Source organism: Atractosteus spatula, chromosome 21 (assembly GCF_055471065.1).
Source record: "Atractosteus spatula isolate fAtrSpa1 chromosome 21, fAtrSpa1.hap1, whole genome shotgun sequence".
NCBI classification, from domain to species: Eukaryota; Metazoa; Chordata; class Actinopteri; order Semionotiformes; family Lepisosteidae; genus Atractosteus; species Atractosteus spatula.
The window spans coordinates 4,254,463-4,268,729 of NC_142726.1; the positions used below are offsets into that span (position 1 = coordinate 4,254,463).

At 37.6% G+C, this 14,267-nt stretch overlaps 1 protein-coding gene across 1 annotated transcript in view; it reads right to left on the reverse strand.

Annotated features, from left to right (window-relative positions):
- Window positions 1–14,267, reverse strand: part of zfpm1 (zinc finger protein, FOG family member 1) — a 111,344-nt gene that overhangs the window by 60,799 nt on the left and 36,278 nt on the right. Inside the window, exon 2 of the mRNA XM_088939068.1 lies at window positions 1,616–1,759. Coding sequence (XP_088795194.1) covers window positions 1,616–1,759 — 144 coding nt within the window. The remainder of the gene's footprint in view (window positions 1–1,615; window positions 1,760–14,267) is intronic.

Below are 14,267 nucleotides of genomic sequence, written 5' to 3' on the forward strand. Positions count from 1 at the left end.
CCAGCGTCCCAGCGTCTCGGAGCAGGTGTTTTATTGTTGTCTATTTGTCTAATGACTTTAAGCATGTAACTTCAATAATTAACCAGGAACATTATTGTTTTCATACTCAGGTACCATTCTGTGATGTATTAAGCTGATGTTTGGGTGATTGACGGAACATTTTCAAGCAGTTTTTGAGGAACCATCTAAACTCGTATAATGAGGGATTACTGTATTTTTCTGGTACACATTTAATCTCTCTTCATGCCGGTAGTTCATTGATAATACAGATTTTCATTTAACCTTTTAATCATCATGCAACATATTTTAAAATCTTTACTGCTTAATATGTAATACACATTTTAGGACCAATGATTACCCACTTGAAATTAGTTTTCATGCACCATGGAAAAAAAACAGTAATAGAATATATTTTTAACAGGCCACTTTTAAGAATTCCTGAAGTCCTTCTTGTTTTGGGCTATCTAGGATTAGGAATGGCAAAGAGTCTCTCAGGGACTTTTACTGGTGAGGAGAGCAACAGGGATATAAATAGGTCATACACTGGTACAGATGGTGAAAGAGAAAGCTTTCTGCAATGGAAATTAAGAGGAATAAAATCGGCAAACATAGTGCAACAGCTGGGATACCATGTAATATTATGTAGGTTACAAAGCAGGGCAATTAAACCGTAAAGTGGTTATTTCACTGATAGCTTTCTTGATTAAATAAACTAAAGATCTCCAACGATGATATCCTGAGGCAGATCTTACAAAAACAGTGACTACAGATGCATTCTTGAATCAGCGTGAGATCTAAACTTACATATTTGATAATTTTACTATTAAACCACCTTCCACATGGTTTCATAGTAGTTACTTTGAACAGCTGGCACATTTTAAACCAACTGATCAATGACATCCATCTTTGAGAGTCAAACAATATTATCTCCCAAGCATTGGGCATACAGAAACGAGAGTTTTACAGTACAGATCTGCAATTACATCCATGAAACTTTTGTTAATAACTAAGTAAAGAAAAAAACAACAGGTGCAAAATTAATATATGTCTAGGCTTTTAATGACAGGTGCTTCACTCTGGTTGCAAATACCGTTCACACAAAGTCGATACAAAAGAGTACAAGATGGAGGCCAGCCTTTTAGAAAGGGCAGACAAATTTGCTCCTAAGTCACAGGACTAGACAGAATAAAAATGTTTGTTCCCATTCTTGCTGAGAATGAAGACTTTCCAGCCTAGCATAACTCACAACACTACAGACTTTTCTAAAGTAACTCAGAAAGGGTATACATGAATCTCTAAAAAAAGAGGGAAAAAAAACTGTAATAGAATTATCCCTTAACGTCCCATCTATGAGGAATCCGAGGAGAAAGATCAAGTTAAATGTTGTCGGGGAAGTTTTCTAAAAAATATTCAGATAATACCTAATTAACACTGGAAACAGGGCAGAAACATTTGCAAATGACTTGTAGTGTGATTGAAGGCAGCAGCACCTAATCACTCATTAGCGAGGGATGATGAGGTGACCTTTAGGGGTGGATATACAGAAGACCAATTGAGGGATTATTTTTGACTATGCATCATGGGGCTTCATTAGCACTCCTAATTATCCAATTACCTTCGTTGTACAGGGGCCCAAAAGAGGGGCTGGAGTCTTCGCACTCTGCCGAGTCGTCCTGATCCGAGGCTCCGGCCTCCTCTCCCGACAGACTGTGCTCGTCGGGAAGGTTATCATCCCCTTCCTCCAAGTCCCCCACGGAACCTTCCGGAGACAGAGACAGGAAGCTGGTTACAGACCACTCACCTGCTGCCCACACAAACCATCCCAGCCTGTGGTCAGGGCGCGCTGGAGATCACTTTCAAAGAGAAAACAATTCAAGGTACATTTGAAAGAAGAAAAAAAAAAGATTCTTCTCTTAATCCAAAAAGTATGATGGAACGGCAGCCAAACACAAGGCATTCTAGCTCAAGTCTTTGATACAACCTGCTGTCTCATTATGTTAAAGAAAAAGTTAAAAGAGCTGGCTATATAAAAATCCTGTACCGGAATGAATTAGAAGTTCTGGAATTCGACTTCCCCGGGCCTAATGTATTTCGAGCGCCACATGTAGAGTATTTTAAAAAGGCATTAATTATTTTAAAGTGGGCATACTGTATCCATCAATCAACCAGTCACACACCTGCCCACACTGCCCTTCAGAAATGGAACATACTTAGATGTTCATTAAAAAGAAGCCCACTTTAACAGAAACCATACTGTACCAATGAAGAAAACACTGCCTGTCAATTTCTACTTCAATAACATGAAACTTGAAAACAACTGGTGTGTATTTATCATTAAATGTCACCGCTCATTTTGAAATGGCTGACAACCTTTTAGTGAAATAAAACTGCAGACCATATCTAATTGAAAAAGGATAAATGGTGAATTTTGAATGTTTCGAGGCCTCAGGAGGACTCGTCCAAGCGGTGATAAATGTAAAATTATTCGTGATGAAGGCAAAATTAAATTAATAACAGACATATGCGATATCAATAAGGCCACCAGACATTAAATATTCCCTTCAAAATTGTTGTCTGAACTGTTTTCTATCTAGTTAAACACAAGAAAAAATAAATGAGAAATTTAATTTTCCTCCACAAAATCAGTTCCAACTTGAAATATACATAAAAAATCAACATTCAACACACAGCGTAGGATGGTATTGGTGACTATGTATGGGTACTGCTCCACTTAATGCACTACAAGCATTAATTTGTGGTGTTGCAAACACAACCCCTTCCTGACCTAAATACCCTGTGATATTCTATCCGGTGTGACATCATGTCATAGAGTGATGAAACCGTGGTTTTGTGGCTTATTACTGTGGTGAATGTAACTTTTGGCCTATGCAGTTAAAAAGGGTCAAGATTGAATATTTCTAACTGTAGTAAAACATAGTGTAAAGCGCTTTCTCTCCAACGGTACTTTATTTCATACAAGTACTTTTAAACTCTACAATCAGGATTCTAAAAATGTCACATTATGCACACATTTAAATGTTTTGATTAAAGTAAAATTAAATAGAACTGTAGTTAGTTAATCAAATGAATGTTTAAATGTGAACTAAATATCCAATGTTTAATGAAAAACAGAGCTGGACAACAGCCACAATGTTGCATCTGAGCATCTTATAAAGAGCAGAAATGAAACAATTGCAACATTTACTCTATATTAATAAAATATCTTCAAGATCATTTTCAAAATCTTCAAGAAATTGAGTATATATAACAAATTAAGAAAAATATCAGAACTGAGTGAGAAAAAATAATTTAAGTCTCTAATGATAACACTAAATTCACCACTTCACAACCTCCAGCACACTTACAGAATTATTATTTTTGACTGTCATACACAATGTGGCATTTACTAAATGAGAGTAACTATGGACAAGTATATTTTGTATGAAATTCAGGAGCATGAATTTATATTGACTAGCCCTCCCTTACAATGCAGGTAAGAGAAAAGTTATAAGTCATTGAATCTTGGATGAACTGCACGAGTGCAGTTTCTGATCTATTTCGTACATTTTATTTTGCTAATGTAAGGCACATATAGAGAAAATTACTTTGGGTAATTCACAAGTGGCTATATATGCACTCAGAGGGACTCATCTGGCGACCATCTAGCAAAAAATTAAGATCTCAAAAAAACAATGATCCCCCAAACACCCCCAGGGAATGTCAGAATAGTAAAACTAATTAATGTTTTGTATGCAAAGCTATAAAAATAAACACCAAAACACCAAAAGCCCAGATCTGTTCAAATAAATTCCTGAATACTAAAACTGTACAGGTTGCCAAGAACAAGAAAGCAACAAAATAAACGCAAAAAAAGCTCATCGTTAACTGCATACTTCCACAGTCTGGTGCAAGGGAAGGCTGAAATGGGATTAAAACTGGATCATACAGACAGCCTGCTTGGGACGGTAAAGAAGAGAAGCAGAAAAAGAATAAAAGATTACAAAAGGGAAGAAAGCTGTGTAGTTTTCCATTAGCTTCTTTCTATTACAAACACTCGCCTGCACCATTACCAAACCATTGTTCTCCGAATGACTGTATGATTGCAAGACATGCGCCATCATAGAGACTATTAAAAGAATACTCTGTTTCATAAAAGATGACAACCCATTTCTAATCGGAGCTGTACGAGTGGAACGCTTGAAGCGCACACAAAAAAAAAGGAAACAATCCAGCGATCGGACTTCAGGACAGTCATTTTGTAAATTTCTGTGTAGGCAAATTGGAAAAAAAACAAAACATATGCCAAACAAAAATACAAAAACTAAAGAAAAATACCGAATGATAAAAAAAAGGCAAATCTGAAGATATTTCACACTGGTTGATTTAGAATTTTTTTCTTCTTTTCATAAATTAATTTTCATTTAAGTTCCAATGAATGGAGATTGTTCTAAGCTAAAGCTGTGACTGCAGGCGTATATATTTACACTGCCAGAACAAAGGAGCCTATAATCTATACAAAGCACACAATAATAACCGTGAATAAAGAGGCTTGTAGAAAAAGGAAAGGCAATTTTTCTAATTCTGTTAATTTCACTTCCAAAGCAATTAAAAATGAGGCTGTGATAATGCTTAGAAACAATCACGGCCTGACAAAGTGTTTCTCTCTTTGTAAATGAAACATCTTTAGGCTAATTTCGTCTTCCACGCCTGCATGGTTCATTGCAATTTTAGATAAAATTAACACAGTTAGATTTGGAACTTAATAAAAAAAAGATAGATCCCATACACAATATTTTTAGAATAATGTAGCTGGGCTTGGAGATCTAATTTTCAGTATCTTATGAAGACCTTTTCATACAATTAATTTTCCTTTAATCATAACTGTACAAAGGACTTCTGTGTTTAAAATTCCAATTATATTTCATGTTTAAAATGTAAGTTTGAATTATGATTTTTTTTTTCCATTAGGGTTTTGGTTTAATGAATCAATCACTGGATCACTGCTTCCCACATCAATTGGTGCAGCAAAAGTTTCTGGGATTTTCTTTCTTGCAACTAAGTAAAAATACTTTTAATAGGACTTGAAAACAGGGGCAATAAAAGACGGTTGTGAAAAATGGTATCTTCTTCTCAAATGCCGCTGTTTCAAACTCTGTGAGAGGATGGACAAGCTTATAGGTACAGGTCAGTGACGAGGCATTCGAAATCTTGCAGACATCAGCATTATCTGAAAATGGATGAAATACTAGGGATCTCGCCTGATTTTTCACATCTCTGTGAACAATAACTCATGAGAGAAATTCAGTGTTTCAAATGGTATGATAAACATGACTGAATAGTTCTATACAATTTTCCTTTAATTGTGTTAAAGGTTGGTCCACTTTCAAATATTTAATAATGTGTTCAAACCTGTAAACTGTAAGCACGCACATTATCATATAACGTACATAAATCCACAGTTCCCTGAATTATCTTTCCCTGAATAAACTACATTAATGCAATTATTAGCACTTCTTAGCCTGTTTTCTAAAATTTAATTTAAATAAATTCAGCTAACGTGCGCCTGCTAACTGTTTATTTACTGTTCCTATAATCATATTACATTTTCTACTGTATACATGTAAGTATGGTAAAGACTAAAAACACACCGTGCAAAACACCCCAAAAAACAGACCTACTGATAAATGGACTAAAAAGCAGCTTTTCAGTTCTCACCCATCCTTTAACAAATCCTAACCTGGGTGATTCTTCGCTTTAACAAGATACAGAACGGTGGGGAGGTGCCTGACAATACGATGATTGCGATCCAGGAAAGGATGTTGAATGTGGGTGAGCGAGATTTTCCTCAAAAGACAAGACGGTAAAAGGTGAAGAATGGCAATGTTACTCAGTCCCACAAACAAAGTGTTCGGCCAAAGAAGGTGGAAAAGTAAAGCAAAAATTTCTCTCTACTCTAAAACTACAGTATTTAACATCAAAGAGCAGACAGCTCCCCATTTCACAGCTATAGCAGTGTAAAAGCTCAGCCTTCGTTTAAATATTACAAGCAAAGCCTATTACAGAAAGCATGTATAACACTACAGGCCTCTGTCTGTTGGTTGGAAATACTATACTACCCTGGAAAATGAAACGTCAGAAAAACGCACACCATCACATTTTAATTTTGTCATTTTATAAAAACAATATCTTTGGTATTGCTGAACAGGGTCTCGTGGTGCAAACAAAAATCACTCCCAGAAAATCACCTTACAGCTCCCACTACAAAAAATATGTTTATGGTATGAAGTGGATTATCATCACAAAACAGAGCTTATGAACCTTCCAAAGAAAATGAGTATCTCAATTTTCTACCCCGTGACTCACTATGCAGTGGAACTGAAGTGTAGGAAATCATCTCTCTTCAAGGCACAGAAAAAGATCTTACAGAGTTAATGGGGAAGGAATGAAATGATGAGTAAGCTGGTAAACACATTTTGCTGTTTTTACTGAATGCAATACAGCTGCAAAAAAAAAAGACAAAAAATATTGTAATAATTAAAAATATTTTAATTTAAAATGAATACACTACCTAATTTGTGTGTTCAAGGTTTTGATTGCCATGGGACTATATTAATTAGAGCGCTTTTATCGTAGATTGTAAACTAAGCGATACCAAATTAATTCAATAATTCTAAGAAAAATAAGACCCGTGTGTAATTTCCAGCCCACTGTATATTACTAAGTAAAATAAAAATACCTTGAATACATATTAGTACTGAATTATTTAGTTTGGTTACTTAAGTTGGGGGATCCATTGATGTGGCAGTATGCTGTTACAACAAGAGAAATACTGTATAATGTAATTTCACCACATTTTAAAATTGCAAGCTTTTTCACACCACTCACAGTGCGTTTAGATTTACATTATCTGAAGCACCGAAAAAAGAAGCACGCTCATCTAAAATGAAAAGACTAGTGGACGAGGAACTGTAATCTTGCCCTTTGAGGGCCAGATGCATCTCTGCAGTGTACCTTGACACCAATGTCATTCAGGAAAAAAGGGTCTGATGGATTCATTTCAGAAAAGCTTCAGTGATGGTGCAATTTAAATTTGTTTGCCTTACTCACTAACTTCAAAAAGGCACCAGCTGTACATTTTCACATGGATAAGGAAACTTGCTACAGTAGCTGTTACAAAACATCAGCAAAGTGAGATTTTAATGAAGGGCTAATGGATCGTCTCCTGAATATGCAAGTCCGAGCTTTACAGGACACTTACCCTGACATTCTGGGACAATGTCATTAAATCCCAGAGTGATCCCTTCAGATGATGTTTTTTGTTTTTACTTGAGCTAAGACTAATGCCTTCCTTTTTTACATCTACTTTCAGATCACATCTCACCTTTCTGGCTTGTTTATATTAATTCCTAGAAATAAGAGACCCCTTCTTACTGGTAATCACAATGCTTCGCATGATCAGCAACCAATCAAGCAATGAGTGCCTGGTGTTCAAAAAGATGTGTAGACTAAACCTGATTTTTACGTTTGAGGTCTCCCAATCCAGCTTTTGGAAGAGATTCATTTTTGTTTGGCTCAGTGCTCAAAATGAACATACCTGTTCAGGGCCCTACAGTGCCTGCGTACAGAGAAAACCCAACCAAAACATTGGAGCTCCTTGGATTAAAAAAAAAACAGAGTGGGAAATGCATTTCTCAAAGAAAAACACTGTCAAGGGGCACGTTTTTTTTTAATGGTAGCGAAACTGAATACTACAGCGGAGCTGAAGGTTTCGACTTAGTGGTGAAGAATGAGTTAAACTGACTCCTTTCTCCCTCTCTCTGGATAAAAAAAATGATGTGACTGGGAGCGTCATTGCTCTCGGATAGCTGGGAGCCTTGTGCAGTTATCATCGCATGCAGGCACCCTCCGTCGGTCTGATCTGTCTATTCTTCATTAAGCAAATACGCCAAAATGGAAATGAAAACATAATAGCTATTTGATTTCTAGCGAGATATTTTGCATATTGGTTCGGTGCTGATAGTGGAATTTCATCAAGTCTTTTTTTCATGCTTTAAAAACTGAATTACTGAGCTGGGCTTCGCAAGGATTTCTTTACATTGCTAGGAAGAGCAAAAAAAAACGTGGTTCTCCAGTAAAACTACTTAAACGATTAAATATCCCCCCCTCCCCATGATCCCCCTCCCCCCCCCCCACCTTTTTGATAACAAGGAAAAAATTTAAAGAATTCACAGTGATTTAGGTTCACTGTGTTAATCAGAGATACGGGATAGAAAATTAACTCCTTAATGAGCACAAGTTCCCAGTTAGATAACGGGCTCTCAAGCAATAAAGTTATAAATAAAAAAAGATTCACTAGTCTTTGATTTCTTTTATCGGCATATGACAGAAAAATTAGCCTGCATGTCCTAAAAAACCGACAGGTGGAAGCAAGTTTGATTATAGAGGGCTCAGAAGATTGTTAGAAATGACGTACCTGTACCAGTGTGGGTATATACTCTATGCCCAATCTGTGCCCCTTGAGAGGGGGTAGGGATACTGGCAATGGATATGAAATAGCCCTGCCACGTCTCCCACATCTTTAAGATCAGCCAATACAAATTAAAAGGCGAAACATCACTGGCTAAAGTATTATCATCAAAGAGTTTTCTTTTTTTGTTTACCCCCAAGCATCATCCCCGGACACGTCCCACCTTTGGTGACAGACGCCAATCATCCTTATTTCTCTGTCTGAACACAACACTTCCAATTTCCGTTCCTGATAACCCCTGCTTTTCAATCGACGCAGGCAATGCCTTGCACAAAGAACAGCGTTCAAAGGCTAGCCTAAAAAACTGGAGTATGTGCCTTTACTTGGCAATAATTCGGATGCGTCAATATTTTATCCGCTTACCTCATTTTTAAAGTGTGTCCAGAATGCTTTAAAAAAAGAATCCAGCAAGCCACAATATGAATATAGGAAATCCCGACAGATACTAAAACTAAGCATACTAAAGGGCAATAAAATTAGAAACTGAAGTAAATACATTAACATTATGATTAATATATATCTGGATAGCCCTCCTAGATTTTAAAACATTTTGCAATAATGATTTTTGCCATAAGAGGCTTTATGTTAATTAACTAAAAGGGACTTAAGCTTTCTTAAAAAGAGCAGAACCAGCTTCTTTTTGTAAACTTACAACACAACAAAAAACGAGAATGTTATTAAGTTTAGAGCATGCTGAAGTGGCAACTCTTGTGGTCGGAGAAAGACAAAGACGCATAGATCCACAAACATGTAGATTCCTATAGCTCAAACCCTCACGATATTGATGCTAACTGTGCGCCTGGCTAAGATGAGTAGGAAAACAGAGGACTGTTCATTCAGACTCGGGACTAGCCCACAGGAGGCAAAGCCTCCCAAATAAATATTCTGCCAAGACATCACTCTTTATATTGTTATTTCCAACATTAAGTGTCACGGTTTTCCATCACTTCCACTAAGAACAGCTCTATTCAAGAAGCAAAGGGACATTTTAGGTCAAAGCACTGGATGTAGGCTGGCACTAAAGCAACCAAAATGTCAAACAGTGGTGGGAATGTTTCTGTTTAGTTATTAGAACTTGTTAGAAACTACTGTTAAATGCACATCTTACCAGTTACGTGACTCACATTTAAATGTGTTCTTTTCTTTTTATTTGTCAATTTGGTTGGCGAATAAAAGATAAGCAAAATGTGTACCAAAAAAGAGGGTCAATGCATTTTGTGGGAATTTTTCATTAGTCATCTTACTGTATGTGGTGCTTAAAACCTTTTTCTTTCTTCCTAACTAAAAGGAAGGCTTTTAAGGCAATAAAAGGCATTTGAAATCAAACAAAAAATTCAATTGGTCTTACACATATCAGCCTTCTTGTCTCAAGCATACACATGTCATTACCTGAAACCTAAATTCAACTTGTAGGAAGAAATTTGTATGTGGAGACAAGATGGTGGTTTTTGTTGGAACTAAATTCCCCAGAAAGTTGTGGGGAATGACCAGTCATCCTCAGTCACTTGCCCATTTTGTATAAGACAACTGGTCCGGTGACATACTGTATATAAACCAGGAAGTAGAGCCTTCAAGTTGACAGTTGACCTCTGCTCTCTTCCTGTTATGTACGGTTACCACAGGGAGAAGTGAGCAAGAAAAGCAAGTTTTGTTTTTTTTTTAGTGAGAGGAAGAGTTTTTGTTTTTCTGACATAAACCAGCTTAGCTGCCCGGCTACTGATACCACATATTTAAGAAAAGACAGATTTTTAAGCAGAAAACATACATTTAGAGCAGATTGTGAAAATATTGTCCAGTCCTTCATAGAAGTTCAAATGTTTAATTTGATTCAATTTCAGAAAATATTTATTTAGAGCTCTGGTTGCACTGTTTTCAGCTCACTTTAAAGAGCACTCTTTTTTCACCTTACAGTTTGTAATGTTTCTTGCCCCGGGTTCTGCCAATAGAAAGATCCCAAACCAAAGCACCCAGCTGTAAAACTGAGTTTTGTTCCGACACCCGCCAGTTACATGGTTCCTCTAAATGAGTTTTGTGCATTGGATGTCTCTAAATTAAATAAATATACTGTATACTGTATATATGACCACTATGCTCTCAAGAGCCAGAGTCCCCTTAATTGTAAAACTGACATATTACTTCATCAATTTCATTAGTGTTTCTAAACTTAAACATACAGGTGAATTAAGGTGACAGGCTGTCCAGTACCTTGGTTAGAGACCTCTGCTCTGGACACACTATGGTTCTATGGCTCTATGGTTTTCATAGAGGTCACGTTTTTTGTCACTTACCACAGGGTCTCCCAGATCTGGTCCTAGAAGACCACAGGCCTACTGGTTTTCTTTCCAGTGAGCATAATTAGCTAATTTGTCTAACAGGTTGCTTGAGTGGAATATCTGCAAGTTTTTTTTTTCCTAAGCAAAAGGTGTGAGATTTCATGTTACTTGTGGAATGCAATAGTTAAAAGGCAACCTCCAACACATTTGAGACCTGAAAGCAGTCTAACAGCTCAAATTCATCCCCTTATTTAGTCAATTAAGGGTTCAAGTGGGTAACTGAGCTGGACTAGAACATAAGCCAGCAGGTTTGTGGGCCTTCAGGACCAGGATTGGTAACCCCTGGCTAACGCCTTTGCTATCTACACCCAGTTATTTTTGAAGTCAGATAAGGGACCAATAATCTTTAGCATAAGTAAAGGGAGACATGGAGTTGTGCAAGAGCAACAAAGAGAAGCTGCGGGAGTTCATTAGAGCATTGCAGATTTAACTATAATTCTGACGAGGTGAGACGAGTTCAAAAGCCCTTAATGGCTTTTAGTTTTAGTGAGCTGATTTTTTAGATGGACTAGCTGTTATTTAATTCTTCAATTCCAGTTCCAGGTACAAACACTGACAATTACCAAAAAATGCAGACAGCAAGTTTCATTCTGAATGTCAGATTGTGTGTGGGTGTTAGGACTACAGTTACTTCTTTCCCAAGATATTGTGGGAAACTCTTTAGTGTGCCGAGGCAAATGGGTCTATTATGCTACAAAAATGTGCATATACTGTACTACAATTAAGTGCAATCCAGAAACAGGGTGAATATTTTCGTACATTTATTTATAAGTAGATAATAGCCATTTTTGTCAATTAAGTAAACAAATATTTTGTAGTGTTGTTTATAAACAGCACCTGGTGGCATCTTACGGCTTTTGATTCAGTGAGGATTCAGTGTTTCTGAAAGTAAAATGAACAGTTTTCTCATAAGTGTGCTATACAGACCACCTCCAATAAAGAAAAGTTAAAAGCTGCTTAACTTGTCTTAAATTCCCACCTCATTTCAGTCTCTGCCTACTTTTTACAGCACTTGGGCACATTACCCCCCCAGTGGAACCAGGCCGTGAGAAATGGTCATTTTCACAAGGGCGGCAACACAATCCAAAAACCATTTACTGCAAAGAATACCTCTCCATCTGGGTGAGCCTCCATGCACACTCTTTAAGGAACGTTTCACTCATTAGAAGACTTTCAGGCAATTACCTGATCATTTCACTCCAATTAAAAATACATTAACTGTGCTCAGCTGCTGAACAATCAACCTTTTCTTAGGTCTTCATGTTTATCTGCAGAGCCTGAAAGCGGGGAGTGGTGTGGAGTGTGAGGGGGGGGGGACAACATCGCCAGGCTGCCAAACCCGAGACCCTGGACTATCGAAGTCAGGCATGCAGACAAGAGCAAAGAGATAAGCAGCTCTGATAAAAGATAGAAAATAGCAGCAGATTTGAACTTTCCCACCATCCAGTGATCAGCAGAAGAGGGAAATGGAACTAACTACTTACTGCATCCCTATCTCTTCAACAGAAACGCACAAGGCCACTGAGTGGGTCTGAACACATTAACCGTTAACAAGTTCAAAAAGCAGCAGCACTGTGTTTTTTTAAATGTATTCTTTTTTGTTCATCCTTGCATACCTAAGAGCTTATCTCGCACATTTGGAACAGTTAGCAGAAACTAATGGAGAGAAGGTGGCTAAATTCAAGCAGTGAAATGTGTGTCTCAATGCACAAGGAATTTCCAAAGCGAAAGCAATTGTGAAAAATGAATGCTGACGTGGCTGATGGTGATGTCAAGATGTCATTTGAATAAAACTTCAAACATCACTATGGATTTTTACTCAAGATCCTCGAACTCCACTTTTAAATGTCTTACCACATACCCAGATTTAGTTCAGAAATTCTATGTTGCGTAAGTTCTTAGATAATGTTCAGCTAGTGTGCTATTAAAATATCGTTTACACTGCTCTGAGCAGTTAACTAAACTGCTTTGTGGAACGAATGCTAGACAGGAATGCAGTATACACAAGCTGCCAGCACCTGTATTTCACCATCAGTGTCCCTCCCATACAGTGAAAAATCCACAAATTCAAAGAACACAAAAATGAAACAGCAGTGAATCTCAGAAAGGCAACTAAAGCTGGATTTTTGTGAGCCACATGCTTTTACAGCCTTCTAAGGAGTAAGCTGCTCAAATAAACTCCATTTAACATGTCCCAGGTGGATTTACTCTTTGTAACCATCGTGATCACATGATGCAGTAACATGAGGGGTAAACAATGCGATAACCATGCAAAAACACAAGCAGAACGACTGACATCGAGTCCTGGGCTTCATTTCTGAGCTGAAGGAAGAGCAGAACACAGCCGATCAAGGGCAGAGCTGGAGGTTGAACCCATAGCCTCTTAACAGCTAAACCTTTCACAGAGTCGTCTGGATCTCCGAGTTTCAGGTCACCTTGAGAATCGACCAGGGTGGCACCGGCCAGTCTGCCCCCTGGCAAGCCAGCCAGGTCAGAAGACGACAAGGGCACCTCCTCAACGTGGTTTCTTCGACTTCGATAAAGCTCGCTCACTTCACAAATATATTGTCAGGGAGCTTTAATTCTCTTGGTCTCTTTAAAATTAGTAGCTTTATAATAGAGGAAGCAGTATTAGTAGTATAAATACAGGAATTAATGTTCGGGTACTGCTTTTTTCTCATAGAAACCTGGTCTGTGGGCAGAAATTCTTGAATTCTTCTTTTGAAAACTCACTCTGTATTTCCAATGCAGGTAGGATAATTTATTATGTACAGCCATAATGCAACAAACTTTCACTGAGACAGGTTCTGAGACACATTCGATTCTTGTCCACCAAAACCCTTAAGAAAAGCCATGCAGGCAGGGAAACATCTCTTGAAGCACTTCAGAACGTGAAAAAGAACGAGTCATTCCTAGATGCATGAAATTTTTGAGAGTGTAAAGACGATGTGATACCCAAACATTTATTTAATGTCTGCTCTTTCTAAAATGGGGTTGGGAGTAAACTTCACGGCAAGAAGAGCTTCTGCATCTGTACTACCTGCTGATTTAAAGCAGCAGCTGGATCAAGACACGGGTACACGCCACTTTTCAGTTCCCATTTCAGTGGGATGAATCTATAGACTCAAGCGCTGCTGCTCATTGACAGTGTTTGCTCAAACAGAGGTTGAGGACTTCAACTTGAAAGAGGATTTTGTGTTGATATCTACAACCTGTTTATGAACTATTTTGTAAAAAAGCCTAAACTGATCAAGAAGTGGGTGTAACTGACAGTGTAACATGGAAAAGTGTAAACTCAGACTTCTCTCATTTCTTAAACTGTCATCTTATTAGCCTCTACCAGGCAATCAGTGCCAAAGTAATAAGGGTTTGATCATATAATGACTTCTGTAACTAGAACTGTTAAT